Source organism: Colias eurytheme, chromosome 17 (genome assembly GCF_061535395.1).
Source record: "Colias eurytheme isolate Ceu_HAF_F1 chromosome 17, ilColEury1 Martin Lab GWU primary, whole genome shotgun sequence".
Lineage (NCBI taxonomy): Eukaryota > Metazoa > Arthropoda > Insecta > Lepidoptera > Pieridae > Colias > Colias eurytheme.
In genome coordinates, this window is record NC_142996.1 from 9,699,941 (window position 1) to 9,714,449 (window position 14,509).

The window sequence follows — 14,509 nt, forward strand, 5'->3', positions numbered from 1 at the left end:
GTTCTTCAGACTATTCTTATCCACTCAAGTGCGGGAGCCATTTTGCAAAAATCGGGTCTTGTGCGGAACCGGCTCCCGGTGCCGCCGCAGTTGGGGTTTTTGGCGGTCCAATATTTTTTTAAAGTCGATTATCTCAGATTCCTTTATCTAGCACATTTGCAAGTATATATGTATATTCATAGATAATAAAATAGTCTATGCCTTGTCAAAACATGGTAACATTTAAATAAATAAAAACAACTTGTAAGTCAAAGCAAATGTACCCTTGTATAGTACGACATAAAAGAGATGAAATTAATTATTTTGGAACTAATTCGTTTTTCATTACCTGGCAACCCTGAATTGGCAATGTAGCTGTCAAGTTGAATAAAAATTTGTTGTTTTTTTCGTGAAGTGGAGAATTATTGAGATAAAATTGTTATTTAGAACAAGAAATTTAAATAAAAAAGGAGACATCATGAAAAAGGTTAAACGTAGCGGTGTCCGTGATGTGGTGTATAAAGTTTTTATTCGGTGTTTGTCCGGATTTCAAGCTGGAAATTTATTGACTGATTTGGAAAACGTTTACAAACGTACAGCAGAATATACCGGTGAGATTCCATTTATTTTTGCTCAGTACTACGTAAAATAGAATATTCCATTAGTAACGAGTGTTTAATGTATGTATGTATGGCGATTATTACGTTTTCGCAATTTAATTTGAGGTTATTTGTATGTAAACAAAAACTAGTTTTTATAGTGCGACCAGCACAATTTGAGTCAAGAAGTTATATCCAATCCAACCAGCCTCAAATAAAGTACCTAGTTTAGATTTTACTACATAGTATAGTGATAACTGTTTTCATACAGCTATCTATCTATTAATCAATCAAACCATAAGAAAAAAAAATCATTTACTGTATCATATTTACAGATACTGAAGATGTCCCGTACCCTCTTGCCAGTAATTCGAAACAGAGTGATGATCAGTCCTTTGAAGGAGTAGAATATTTAGATTTTGATGAATTATATTAATGTACAAAATTTATCTATAAAAAAAATAAAAATATGTGGTTTTCAAATCGCCTTGTTTTTTTCTACCCGACGGACCCAGAAAGAGGGTAATGTGTTTGAGCTGCATGTATGCTTGTTTGTTTGTATGTTTGATTCTATGTGCGCCTCTGCAGTCTAAACACTTGACCGATTTTTATAAAATAACTAATTCCAAATACATTTAAGTAAAATTTGACCTAGGTAGGTCAATTAAAATACTAATGTATTTTTGTCTTACACTATTGCTACAATGAAACAATTATAACGGTTTAAATCGCGGTATTTATTTTAGATTATATTATATAGATTTTTGGATTTTTATTCTATAGTATCAAGATCGCTTGCGTCGCAGTATCAGTGTTGCTATATGAGCGACGGTGGCGCCCTCATTTATTTTCATCTCTTTTGTGTCGCACTGTAATTTTTGTTACATTTTGTCTGCTAATAAAAAATTAAAACAGCTGTTCAGTGAGATTTTAATATTTATTGATCCTTTGTTACACTCTTCTTACGAGAAAATAAAAACATCATACCCTCCCATACATTTTTTTTACACATTCCTTGTTTATTTTTTTGTACAAAAAACTACCTACTCAATGTGTCATGAAAAGTGGGCCACTTAAATCATGTGGTTATGTTGTTATCTTGATTTATAGCTAGCCTGTTCTTTCCTTAACATGTCATATAAGTTAGAAAGAGGAAGGTTATTAGACCGTTTTATAAAGCGAACGCAAAACCCACGACTGTTGATCGACCGGGAGCCGGTCGCAACGCACAAGCCCCTGAATGTGGATCGACCGGCTCCCGGTCGTTCAGCACTTGAGTGGGTATTAAATTAAAAATAAACACACATAATTCAAATTGAAGTAAATTATGAAGATGGAAAATAAGAAACACAATGAACTCCTACCACAGAATACTTAATAGTAGCCGCCTCCTACGCTGAATATAATACTCATCCCACTAAAATTTACTTCTACTGTTACTTATAAATTTTATTCCTTTATACAAAATAAAAAAAAATTTTCACAGCCACATTAGTTCTTTTGAAGATTACTCCCAGTAAAAAGTACAAACAAACATGCAAACAATGTTAAAAAGTTTACCTTACTCTATACATATATAATTTAGAGTTTAATTAGTTAATGAAACAAGTATAGATTGAGAAAAAAAAATCGTTTCTTTTACGAAATCTATACCTACTAACTAAAATGATAAATGTGTTGAAAAGCGAGAATGGCTCGACCAATTCGGCTAATTTTATTTTAACATTTTTGTTAATGCACAAGGAAGGTTCTTATGGAGAAAAACACGAAAAGGGGGCAATAAATAGGATAGGTAGGAACAGCGTCGTGCCGGGGCAGCTGGTTCCTTAAAAAATCAGTTGAGCCCACGTTGAACCCATTGGTTTGGCCATAAGCTGAATTGGTTTGGGTTTTAAAATACATGCATGAACTGTAAAAAAAAGTCGTAGCTCTTCAATGCACACGTTGTATTGAACCTTTATTGAACAATGCATTTACTTCGTAGATTTATTAACATTATGAAGGTAGATCGAAATTTTGTTAGCCGCTCTTCAATAGACAAATTGACAACTGACAAGTATCATTAAATGACACTTGACAGAACGTTGGCGGTGAAATTATTTAAAAAATTCCGCACATTGCAGAATGCAGAGTTGCAATATTTCTTTTGGTAAATTTTGTCTCAACTATTTGTGGGTATTAATACAAACTTAAAAATATCAACATGGATTATCAATGATATAAAGGAAAGGATACGAAAAAAGTACTTATAAACAAAATAATATAACATATATTTTAAGTTGTAACTTCATAAAAAGTTATTTTATAAATTGAATTTTTTATTCGCCAAAATGCCTCGAAAGAATAGACGCAATATGAAACAACAAAGAATTGGGTGAGTGATTTGAAACTGTTGTTTTTAAACAAAGTTCTAATTTCGTAGTTTGAATTAGCCCTGAGATATGTAGAATGGTATTAAGCTCGGTGAAAATTTTATTTAATGCCTACTACTAAGAAGTAATTTGCGCCACAACCAATATGTACCTAATTTACTACCTTTTAAATGTCTAAAAATACAGTGGGCCATAGAACCTCCTTTCTTTTAAAAAAAAATTATGTACATACTAAATAATATTCTATTTAAATGTCTGTGTTTACCAGAGGGCAACATATTTAATTTTTAAACTACTAAAGAGAAAAGGAAAATAAAAATAAAATGTTCACTAGGAAAATTGTTTTATTCACATCAGCCATTATAAGTACAACCACATCTTTCTGATATCTTTTGAATATTATACTTAATATACAATTCATAAAGAATAACATATTGCCAAATATTACATAAACAATAACAATGTTTCTCAGTAGTAATTTATGCAATACATTTTCAGAAATAAAACCAAAAACGCCAAGAAGAAAGAGAAACAGGAAGCAGTCGAACAAGTACCACATTACTATTACACAATAAATCCAGACAGGAGAGTAACAAGACAGATAAGTAAGATTCTCCAAGCTATTAACAATTTTTCCTTAATAGAAGTGTATAGATGTATGCCCCTTTTGGGAGACGAGTATAACATTCCATATTGGGATGTCCATGCTGTGCGTTATTCTGTTGTTTTTGGTCATTAGTCTTATTTTCTGTAGTATTTTGACTTAAGCATTCCTGTTTTTATCCAATTTTTATACTAAGAATTACCATGCAAGGTAAAATTTGCCATATTTTTCATATAATATATTCTTGTTAATGTAGTTGTAAGCTAGTGGTAGTTTTCAATCAGTATTGCTTAGCAAAACTTTGTTAGTTCTTAAGCAAAACCTTACTTTAAGTCATTGTTGTGCCTTCATATTCTATTCGTTTAAAATGAATCTCAAAAAGTTGGTAATTTTTAAGTGTTTAGTTTTTGTAGCTGTATTTTATGACATACTTTTGTTAAATATAAAAAAACAACTTTAACTGACTGTTAAGTTTATAATGTGACAAAGTTATAAATATTGTGTTTATTTTTTCTCAAATACTTACATTTACTTTTGACATAAATGTTAACTTTTTTAAATTTTCTATCTTACATTAAAAAATAAAACATAACATGGTTATTTTATTTCTATCACTATGTATAGTTTAAAATTAATATTCACTTTTTATTCGAGTCTATGACTTTAAGATTTTATCCTCTTTATATATATAGGTACTTGAACTTGTCCAAACAAAACAAGTATTGCTGTATCATTGCATATTTCTGAAACCAGCCAGTAACAATGTTATCAAACTATATCTAAATCTATTGTCTATATTCATGCATTTTTCAATAATTATATTGGTAACATATTTAATTTAAATCTTATCCCATAATATTGCTTTAAATATTGCTCAATGAACAAATTTAGTGTAAATCTCAAACATATTTTTCAAATATGGAAGCTCGAATAGCTTTTTTCAAAACCACACACAATATTACTAGTTAAAAATTCTAAATTCAAATCATTTCAAATACAACCATTCCATCGTCTATGGTCACAAAATCCACTTACCAGTTACAACAAAACATGACAAACAATAGAGAAAAAAAATTGATTATTAAAAAAATACAATCATTAACTTTCTTGAAAGTCGCTGTCGCCGCTAAACGTACAACCGGAGTGTTGTATAATATGCGTTGCGCTGTAAATACCACATTTGACGCACGTTTCATACGATTTGTTCAGAACCATTTGGCTAAGAAAACCGCCCGCGAACGCGTCTCCCGCGCCATTTGTATCGACAATTTGTTCTCTAGTGAGGCAAATCACTGGAATGAACGTTACTTTAGTACCCTCTACTAATATAACGGGCTCTTTGCCTTGTGTGATTACTACGACACGTGGCCGCGCTTCGTTTTGTTTCGGTAGCGCTGCTATTTTCAACGCAATGTCTTTTACATTCGTTTCTGCTATGTCGAATGCTTTGGCGAACGCGTCGGCTTCCTGTAAAAATGTGAATAAAACAGGCAAATCAATGTACATGTAACTAGTATTGGAATTAAAGAAATAAAAATTTTAAACACATATTTCTATTTTTATTTATTAGGCAAGTTGATTCTTGGCATTTTTAATTTCCAATATAAGACACGAACAAGATAAAATATCAAGAATGGATTGAAAAGACAAAATTCTTTTTGATTTATTACTTATTCATTTCTTGATATTACATTTTTTTTTTTTTTGTAATACCCGTTCCCCCGTAAAATCTTAAAAACTATTTGCAACAAAAAATACGTTCACAGATTAAAAAACAACTCACCGATTCATTACCAAACAGTACATCCACATAGGGCATTATTTTCGCCAACGGCTCCTTATAGAACTGCGACACGAACGGCGCGCTCAAATTCATTATGAACGTGTGGTTGTTCGCGTTTGCGTGTTTGGCGAGCTGCATTATGGACTCAGGGGATACTGCTACGAAGAAACCCTGTAATTTTGTTAATCATTGTTATTTTAACATTAACCCTATTTTCACGAGAATTTCGCTATCTCTGATGTCAAATAGTGTGAATTTATTTTCATTTGTATTTTATTACAGTTTTTGATAAGAACATGTACTGATAGTCTATAGTCTATTCTGTCTTTCAAAAAGCATTTATTTTATATTTGACTATCACCGAGAGACATCTACATTTTTACTAACATTTAAGTCATTTTTTTATTTTCCCTGTTCAACTCTAGTAACCATGCAAATATACATAATATTGTCATAGACATTGGGGCCTTTAATAAAAGAGCTTATTTGTCCTTATAAGGCCAGCATAATACATGTAAAATCACCAGTGATAAAAGTGTATATGGGGTAAATAATTTAAATAATTTATTTTTCAGAATTTAAGTGCTATAGTTGGTTATTTACAATATAAAGGATCATTTTAAATTCATAAAAAATTATATAGCTTGCTCATATAGCTTGCTCTGAAAAAAAAATCGTTTCCAGTATTCAAAACTTACAGACGCATAAAAGAACCGCGCGCCCTCTATACTCTTCTTGCACTCGTCCTTCGCAAGATGATCAACTGTGAACTTCTGCGCCGCGGCCAGATTCGCGCACAGCGAGCGGTGCGTGCCCGTGACGAGCACCGCGCACGTGCCCGTCGGCGTGGTGTCGCATATCTGGTATTGGACTGATACGCCGTCCGCTCTGAAACGATGGGACTTGAGTATATCAGGTACCTTTCTAAATTAAAATTATGTTAAAATGACTGAAAAATTACTGAATCACGGTATTTTTTGATGACCTGTTTGATTACTTTTTTGTTATATCTCTGAAGGTGATCTTGGCATTATAAAATAAAGAAAAAATGGAAAATAATAGAAAAAATGTTGTGTGGTTTTATGAAACCACGGTAAAAGTGAAACTGTTCGAACGGTTCCGAACACTGCTTTGTGTAGCGCATGTCGCGTGACGGTCGGCTGCCGAGTAGGTATACCTACTCGGCAGCCGCGATACGTACGCGACATGCGCTACACAGACCAAAAAGTTTGAGACGATGTAATAAAAGTTTCACTTTAATAATCCTAACAAAAGTCCGTTAAAATACACGAATAATAACCATGCGATATTGTCGTTATTCAAACGGATAAAGTCTAAACACCCATTTTCTGTTCCTATCATATTAATAACATTACACAAACAGATAAGTATGTTAGTTGTTCAAATAATATGAGTATCTATGCGACTGAAAATGCTCAGACAAATAATATATGTACTATAATGTTATCAGCGAATAGATGAATTGCAAAGTAACCCATATTTGCACAACTGAAATGGTATCTATGAAATCATGTAATGTCATCAGTTTATCACACATCTAATATTATATCGGCTAAATATAACCAGTGCTGGAAATATGATGAGATATTTAAATATAAATATAGTGTTAATATGGTTTTATTATCAGTCATCTATACTGACTCGAAGGACCAAACGCTTCGACCATAATAAATAGCAAAGCGGTATCATGATGTTTAATCATTTAAATTATTGTGAATAAGAATTATATGGAAGTATCATGATTAAAATTCCAATCGTGGTATTTATAAATTACTGTGTATTGCACAGCTAGAATAAATTAGTATAAACGCTATCTTAATAAACAGCCAGTAGAACAGTGTCTACCGTATCTAATTAATATTGCTATTGGTATTAACTGTGGTGAATATATTACCACGTCTAATTCACGAACAATTTCCTTTTGTTGTTTTACGTTCAAGTATTATTCTTATCACCGTGAAAATTTTCGGAAAGGTCGGACGATAACTACTTCATTATCAGCGTAACTTAGTTACTATAGTGTGGATTATGAACTTTCTCTTAAATGCTGTTTATAAATAAAAATAATAAAAAAGATCTTTATTGACATAATAATAATACAGGTCTAGATAATGAATCCTTTGGCTCCCGAACTAGTTTAAAACTGTGTCTCAGGAGCCAGAGGCATGCAAGTAGATAATTTCTCTTTTATCTAGGGTTCGAGATCGAGAAGAAATAAAATTTTATCAACTATTTTCAGACCAAAAATGTCTTTGATAATACGAGAATTCATTCCGATAGAAGACATTTTTACAATTCTCAGATATTTTTTGAGACACGTAAAAATGACTTGCTTGGAAAAAGCAACGAAACAAATGTATTTCGTAATCATTTACTTGGAAAAGTTGCCGTACATTTATAAAATTTCAAACAATACATGGTTCAAGTTAACCAAAACCAAAGGAATGATGTAATTCGTCACGACAATGCGAGTGATATCTTGTCACGAACAAGATAAGACGGCCAAATGTTATCTCGATGGGATGATAAACAACTCCTTTAGAGAGACGCTTGTTAAGCAAGCGATATACGTGGAAATAACTTGTTTGTTTTTCACAGAAGCGTAATGTAAAAAGAGATAGTAATAATATTGCAGAGGAATAGTTCCACGCAGTATATTCAGAAGTCTACCTCTAAAAACTGCATAGTATTAATGACAGACTTTTGCGTTCAAAATTAGTAGATATCATCATATTTATTAATCTCCATTTTAATTATCTTAATAAATCTTTTAGTATCTTAACAAATATTTACAAAATATTCAGGTAAACATTTAAATTTACTAAAAATTGGTTGTTTGTAAAGTAGGTTTACGATCGAGATGTTTACGTGATTGGTACGTCTTTTTGGTGGCAGCGCTCGAGATGAGACGGGAGATCGGTCCGTCTCTCTCTCGTTATACCTGCGATCGCGCTCGTGAGGTTTTGGTGTGACACAAGTTTCTGAACATGTCACCCGACTAAAACGATTTTAAAAACATTATCACGTTAAAAAAAACATATTCTAGCAGTCTTTTTTGAAATAATAGTCTCTGTCATGTCGTGACTTTTTTTTCCCTCACATTAAATTTAATATTTAAACTACTCAGTTTACCTTTTTTATTGTTTATCTTTTGTTTGCGGTAATTAACACCTATCATTACGATAAACCTCACCTCATCTCACGAATTACCAAAATATGCCCACAAATACTAGGCCGATAATCAAAGATAACACCATCAATGCCTTATCAATCGTGTCTATCAATGGACGAGTCATTGAGTGTTCGGTTATCTTGATTGATGTGCGTCTAACATTAATGAATAATGTATTGTAAAGAAATTGTAGTATGAACTATATTAAGAACGTTTCGCTGAATCGAACATAATTTAACGCTATCTATATTTTATCTAATCTCAACTAATCCTAGGCTAAGCAAATCCTGTCCTAAGAAAACTAGAAGATATACATAGAGATATTATATAAATAATCTGTATGTATATAAAATTCTGATATTGCTTCAGAAGTGGGATCAAATGCACATTCTCTGTCAGAACATCAGGGTCTACACTCTGTCAGAACATACACCCTGATTTCAACACTAATTTCTTTGATATATGGCAATACTATACTTTATAAATAGTGCATAAAATATATTATCGCACCATAGACACCTTATAGATACGACATTTACAAAACTACTTACTCGGCTCTCTCCTTTAATATTTTGGCATAGTCATCATTTCCAACACAACCGAAGTATACACATAGCTTAGGCTTTTTTAGAATCCACTGAGCGACTCGTAGAGAGTTCTGTACACTGCCTCCAGCTATGAACTCGGCGTTATATCTGTAAAAAATATAGCAAAGTTTTGTAGACTAATTTAATAGAGACAGAAAATTACACTATATAAAATGAACGGAATACATCATAGATGGGAACAGAATCAGAATGAAATCCGAATCAGAAGCAGGGATAACATGTCTTAAAGCAGTATTATTCCAGGTGTGGGAAAAGGATAGCATTAGAAGACATCAGCTCTGTAATTTTTCCATACTGGAATTGTTACTGATTTAAGACATTGTGGTACTTAAGAAGAACAGAAAATTTTGAATTAATATTAATAATATTGGACATAAATCCCTAAACCGCTAATCCAACTTCGATCAAATTTTGGAACAGTGATAGACATAATATTACTGCATTCTGCCACTAAATCTTGACCTGATGCCAAAGAAAAAAGGATGGAAATACATACAGCTACGAGCAAAGGCACAGGAACAGCTTGTACAACACTAATATAATTTTTTGGCTATGCTGTAATACCCTACATACTTCAGATGAAGCCACTACGTCATGGATCAAAGTGCATATGAGATATAGAAATTCTCTTAAATTATAGACAAATGATTTATTGCCATTTAGATTGATACTTCTGACAATCAACGTACAACTGACATAGCAGCAAGAATACTGGGCGTTGAGCCAAGGAATAAATTGTTTGTTTGTATTTACTATTGAAACATTCAAATTAAACTCAAACTCAAACATTTATTGATTCAATAAGACTTCTTCGAGAAGCTCTTTTGAAACGTCAATACATATTTTTAACATTTACCACCGATTCGAAAAGCAGTATCTATGGAGAAGAACCGGCAAGAAAAAAATTCTTATATTTATTATAAATTTTTTATATTTTTCTTACATAAAATAATTATGACCATATATTTTTCAAATATAAAAATTTGTTATCAACTATTATAAAATATTTTTAAGTAATAATATTAAAGTTAAATGGTATCAAACAATCACGAATAACCATCATGACTATCCATGCACATAACAGAGCAATGAATAAAAAAAAATATTTTTTACTGAGTGTTAAAATATAAAAATTGTGATAAATTATTGAGTTATAGTGCATTTGAGGAATTCCAGATGTCAGGTAATTTGGAAAATATGAATACCACTTCAGGCATCGCATGAAAATAAATGGGTTTGATAACAATAATTATTCATATTTGTTTAATCAATCAATAGTTATGTTCATTTAACATTATTGCATTTACCTCGTCATCCGGAATTAACCTAATGCACCTTATAACAAAACTTATACTCTATGAACATCTATAGTAAAACGAGTACGAAAAAGTATTTCGGTCAATTAAAAAATAATAATAGAAATAAAACCTACTTCTCCATAAGTTCCTTATACAGCGGCATGTGTTTGTCCTCAGCCATGATAGCATCATCAGCTTGGAGGCCATATTTCTTGAGTAACGCTTCATCAACAATAGCAGATATATCCAACAAGGGATTACCAATGCCTACGAGGACTCCATCCCGAACACAAATGCAGCTGTAAATAATTCATATAGTAAAATATTATTGACTTTCTAAGTCTCTGTTTAATAAATCCGCCGATTTCGCAAGATTTAATAATATTTAATCTTATTTAAAATATAAGCGACAATTAATTAGGAAATAATATGTAAAAGCTGTGAAATAATATATGTATAACATAAACATATTCTAGTTTTCAATACAGATGACGTTAAAGTTCCTAGCGTGCACTTAAATTTGCTTTGTAGTGATAAAAAATTATCATTTAATTATAGTTCAATTTAAGCGAATTAATTATGGCCATCGCAAAAGGATGTCTAATAAATATGCAAAAAGTCACCTATTATCCATTATGTAATAATTGATCCCGAAGAAATAAACAGTAATCAAACGACCGAAAGCGTCGCTAGTAAGAAATACACTAAATTAAAAACAATATTAATAATTTTAGCGTAATGAAAATCACCGCATGTTTTTCTAACAAAAACGTGCTCTCAGACGTCTACGTAACTGAAGCACAGATTAAGTATTAGTTAAACTGAAGAATGCAAAAAAAAAACGAACATGAATTGTTGACATTATTGCTTTGACATATGACATGACAGCTGACATCGTTTATCTATTGGATTGCCATTGAAAATAAAAATTTCTGGGATAATATTCTAAATACTTTCTTTTAATTAAATCATATCTGTTTAATTGTTTTGTTAGAAATGCATACCAATTTTTAGAACATATTACAGATTTATAGTAAAAAGCTAGTATATAATTTAACCTTTGTATCAGAATTCTTATTGGTATTGGTATTATAAAAAGTTTATTCTACTCTATTGTCTCTGCTTTGTGACATAACCTAGAACCCGGTGCACAAAATCACGTTTCGCGATTCTTCATAGAACAGTGAGAATCTTCGAGAAGTGTGAGTTCGAAGTCTTCTGCGAAGTGCGAAGTCTGTTTTATCATTCCAGTTTAAGTTCACTTAAAAATGTTGCGCCTGCCTCGTGTTGTTCGTCAAAGCGTCTCCTTACAAAAATCGCACCAACTTTCAAGATTTTATGCCAAAGATGTAAGATTCGGTGCTGATGTAAGAGCTCTCATGCTCCAGGGTGTGGACGTCTTAGCCGATGCGGTTGCAGTCACAATGGGCCCTAAAGGCCGAAACGTGATTCTGGAGCAATCGTGGGGCTCACCAAAGATAACCAAAGACGGCGTAACAGTTGCCAAGGGAGTAGAATTAAAAGACAAATTCCAGAACATTGGAGCTAAGTTAGTACAAAATGTTGCAAACAACACAAACGAAGAAGCCGGTGATGGAACTACAACAGCTACAGTACTTGCCAGAGCTATTGCAAAGGAAGGTTTCGAGAAAATTTCAAAAGGCGCTAACCCGATCGAGATTCGCCGCGGCGTAATGATGGCCGTAGATGCCGTTAAGGACAAATTGAAGGCTATGTCGAAGCCTGTTACGACACCAGAAGAGATCGCGCAGGTAGCCACCATCTCTGCTAACGGTGATATTGCCATTGGCCAGCTCATCGCCGATGCCATGAAGAAGGTTGGACGCGATGGAGTTATCACAGTAAAGGACGGTAAAACACTCACCGACGAATTGGAAGTAATTGAAGGTATGAAATTCGATAGAGGTTACATTTCACCATATTTCATCAACTCTTCAAAGGGTGCAAAGGTTGAATTCCAAGATGCGCTCATTTTATTCTCTGAGAAGAAGATCAGCAATGTACAAACAATCATTCCTGCTTTGGAGTTGGCTAACCAACAGAGAAAGCCCTTGGTCATTGTTGCCGAAGATGTTGATGGCGAGGCTCTTTCCACATTGGTTGTTAACAGATTAAAGATTGGTCTACAGGTAGCTGCCGTGAAAGCCCCAGGCTTCGGTGACAACAGGAAATCTACACTCAGTGATATGGCCATTGCTGCTGGCGGTGTTGTTTTCGGTGATGATGCTAACCTGATCAAACTTGAAGATGTACAGTTATCAGACCTTGGCCAAGTAGGTGAGGTTGTCATTACAAAGGACGACACACTATTCTTGAAGGGCAAAGGTAAGAAATCTGACATTGACAGGAGAGCAGAGCAAATCCGTGATCAAATTCAAGAAACCACCTCTGAATATGAAAAGGAAAAGCTCCAGGAGCGTCTTGCTAGGCTAGCATCTGGTGTTGCTGTTCTACATGTTGGAGGTTCCAGTGAAGTAGAAGTAAATGAGAAGAAAGACAGGGTTAATGATGCTTTAAATGCAACCAGAGCAGCTGTTGAAGAAGGTATTGTTCCTGGTGGTGGTTCAGCCCTTCTCAGATGTATCCCAATGCTTAATGAACTGAAAACAAGTAACACCGACCAGGCCACTGGTGTAGAAATCATCAAGAAAGCTTTAAGAATGCCGTGCATGACCATTGCCCGTAATGCTGGTATCGATGGCTCCGTTGTTGTAGCTAAAGTAGAAGAACTTGGACCTGAGTTTGGATATGATGCCCTGAACAATGAGTATGTGAACATGATTGAGAAGGGAATCATTGACCCCACGAAGGTTGTGAGGACTGCACTGACGGATGCCAGCGGTGTTGCCTCGCTCTTGACAACAGCAGAGGCTGTCATTTGTGATATTCCACAAGAGAAGGAACCAAACCCCATGGCAGGAATGGGTGGTATGGGTGGAATGGGGGGCATGGGTGGTATGATGTAAGCCGTCTATAGCATTTGCAATTGCATTTAATAATAAAGGACAATTTTCTCCTAAGGTTGCAGTGAATGAGTTATGCAATTTATATGTGCAGTGAATGAATATATTTTTTATTGAGTCTGATTGTGTTAGATTAGAAAGACATCCGTCTTAGAATTATTTAGTTTAATGTTTGCTTCAGTGGAGCAAGGTGTTATTTTTAAAATACATAATGTTGTTAAATTTATGTCTTTTATTCTTCCTTCTAACCATCTGTATCATTTGACAAAAAAATATATTTTACCTTCTTATTATCTACTTCTACCTATCATGACAATGAGTTGAATTAATTTTATCTGCATGATGCATTAAAAATATAAATAGTTTAACTCCTAATATCCCTTTATTGTATTTTTTTGTACCTAGATTTATGTTTAAACTTATTTATTCGAATACCTATTATGTAATAACCGCGTGTTCGACAATAAATTAGGTATTAAGAGAAGTCAGATGGTAATGAAGTAGCTTTCTATTTAAAAAATATTTTTATGAAACGGTTGAATAGTCGCCAAGTTATAAGTAATACAAATTGAAATGCAATTTGTTGTACTTGGACAAAGTTAAAGCTCGCGATGTGTAATAATAGACTACTTAGCACATTCGGTCAATAACCCAGTAGTCAGCTATATGCAATTAGGTTCTTATATCAACCAGGAGATGGCGATAAATACATGCATACAGTCATTATTGATTAGGTAAACATAAAATATAATTGGATATCAACTTATAATCGAATAGTAGTGTTTAGCTACTATTATGTATTCTGTGCTATTAGGTAGGTCAAGGGGTAAATATTATGCCTACATGATAATGCTTTCGACATTATCTCATTGCGATAAAGCCTAAAACTCATTAGCATAATAATTAATACGCACTAGTTTGTCTCAAAGTAGAGTAGCTAGGTACCTACAATATGAATTATTACAGATTCCAATAGGTATTTACGTTACCTATGTAATACGATAAAGTATCTCAGTTAGATACCTACTTAAAATATAAATTAAATTGTCTTATAATGCTTATAACTTATCTTTTATTTCTTATCTGATA

At 33.1% G+C, this 14,509-nt stretch overlaps 2 protein-coding genes across 2 annotated transcripts; one reads left to right on the forward strand and one right to left on the reverse strand.

The window, feature by feature from the left end:
* Positions 1 to 3,276: 3,276 nt before the first annotated feature.
* On the reverse strand, positions 3,277 to 11,229 carry Adk2 (Adenosine kinase 2). Its single transcript, XM_090111675.1, has 6 exons — positions 11,060 to 11,229; positions 10,571 to 10,735; positions 9,082 to 9,225; positions 6,036 to 6,225; positions 5,338 to 5,508; positions 3,277 to 5,021 (listed from the first exon to the last, which is right to left on the reverse strand). The coding sequence occupies exons 1-6, from the start codon at positions 11,068 to 11,070 to the stop codon at positions 4,653 to 4,655; spliced, it is 1,050 nt and encodes a 349-aa protein (XP_089967801.1). The 5' UTR covers positions 11,071 to 11,229; the 3' UTR covers positions 3,277 to 4,652.
* Positions 11,230 to 11,557: 328 nt separating this feature from the next.
* LOC149901439 (heat shock protein 60A-like) lies at positions 11,558 to 13,642 on the forward strand. Its single transcript, XM_090111579.1, has one exon. It carries the CDS (start codon positions 11,705 to 11,707, stop codon positions 13,421 to 13,423), a length of 1,719 nt encoding a protein of 572 aa, XP_089967705.1. The 5' UTR covers positions 11,558 to 11,704; the 3' UTR covers positions 13,424 to 13,642.
* Positions 13,643 to 14,509: the final 867 nt, after the last annotated feature.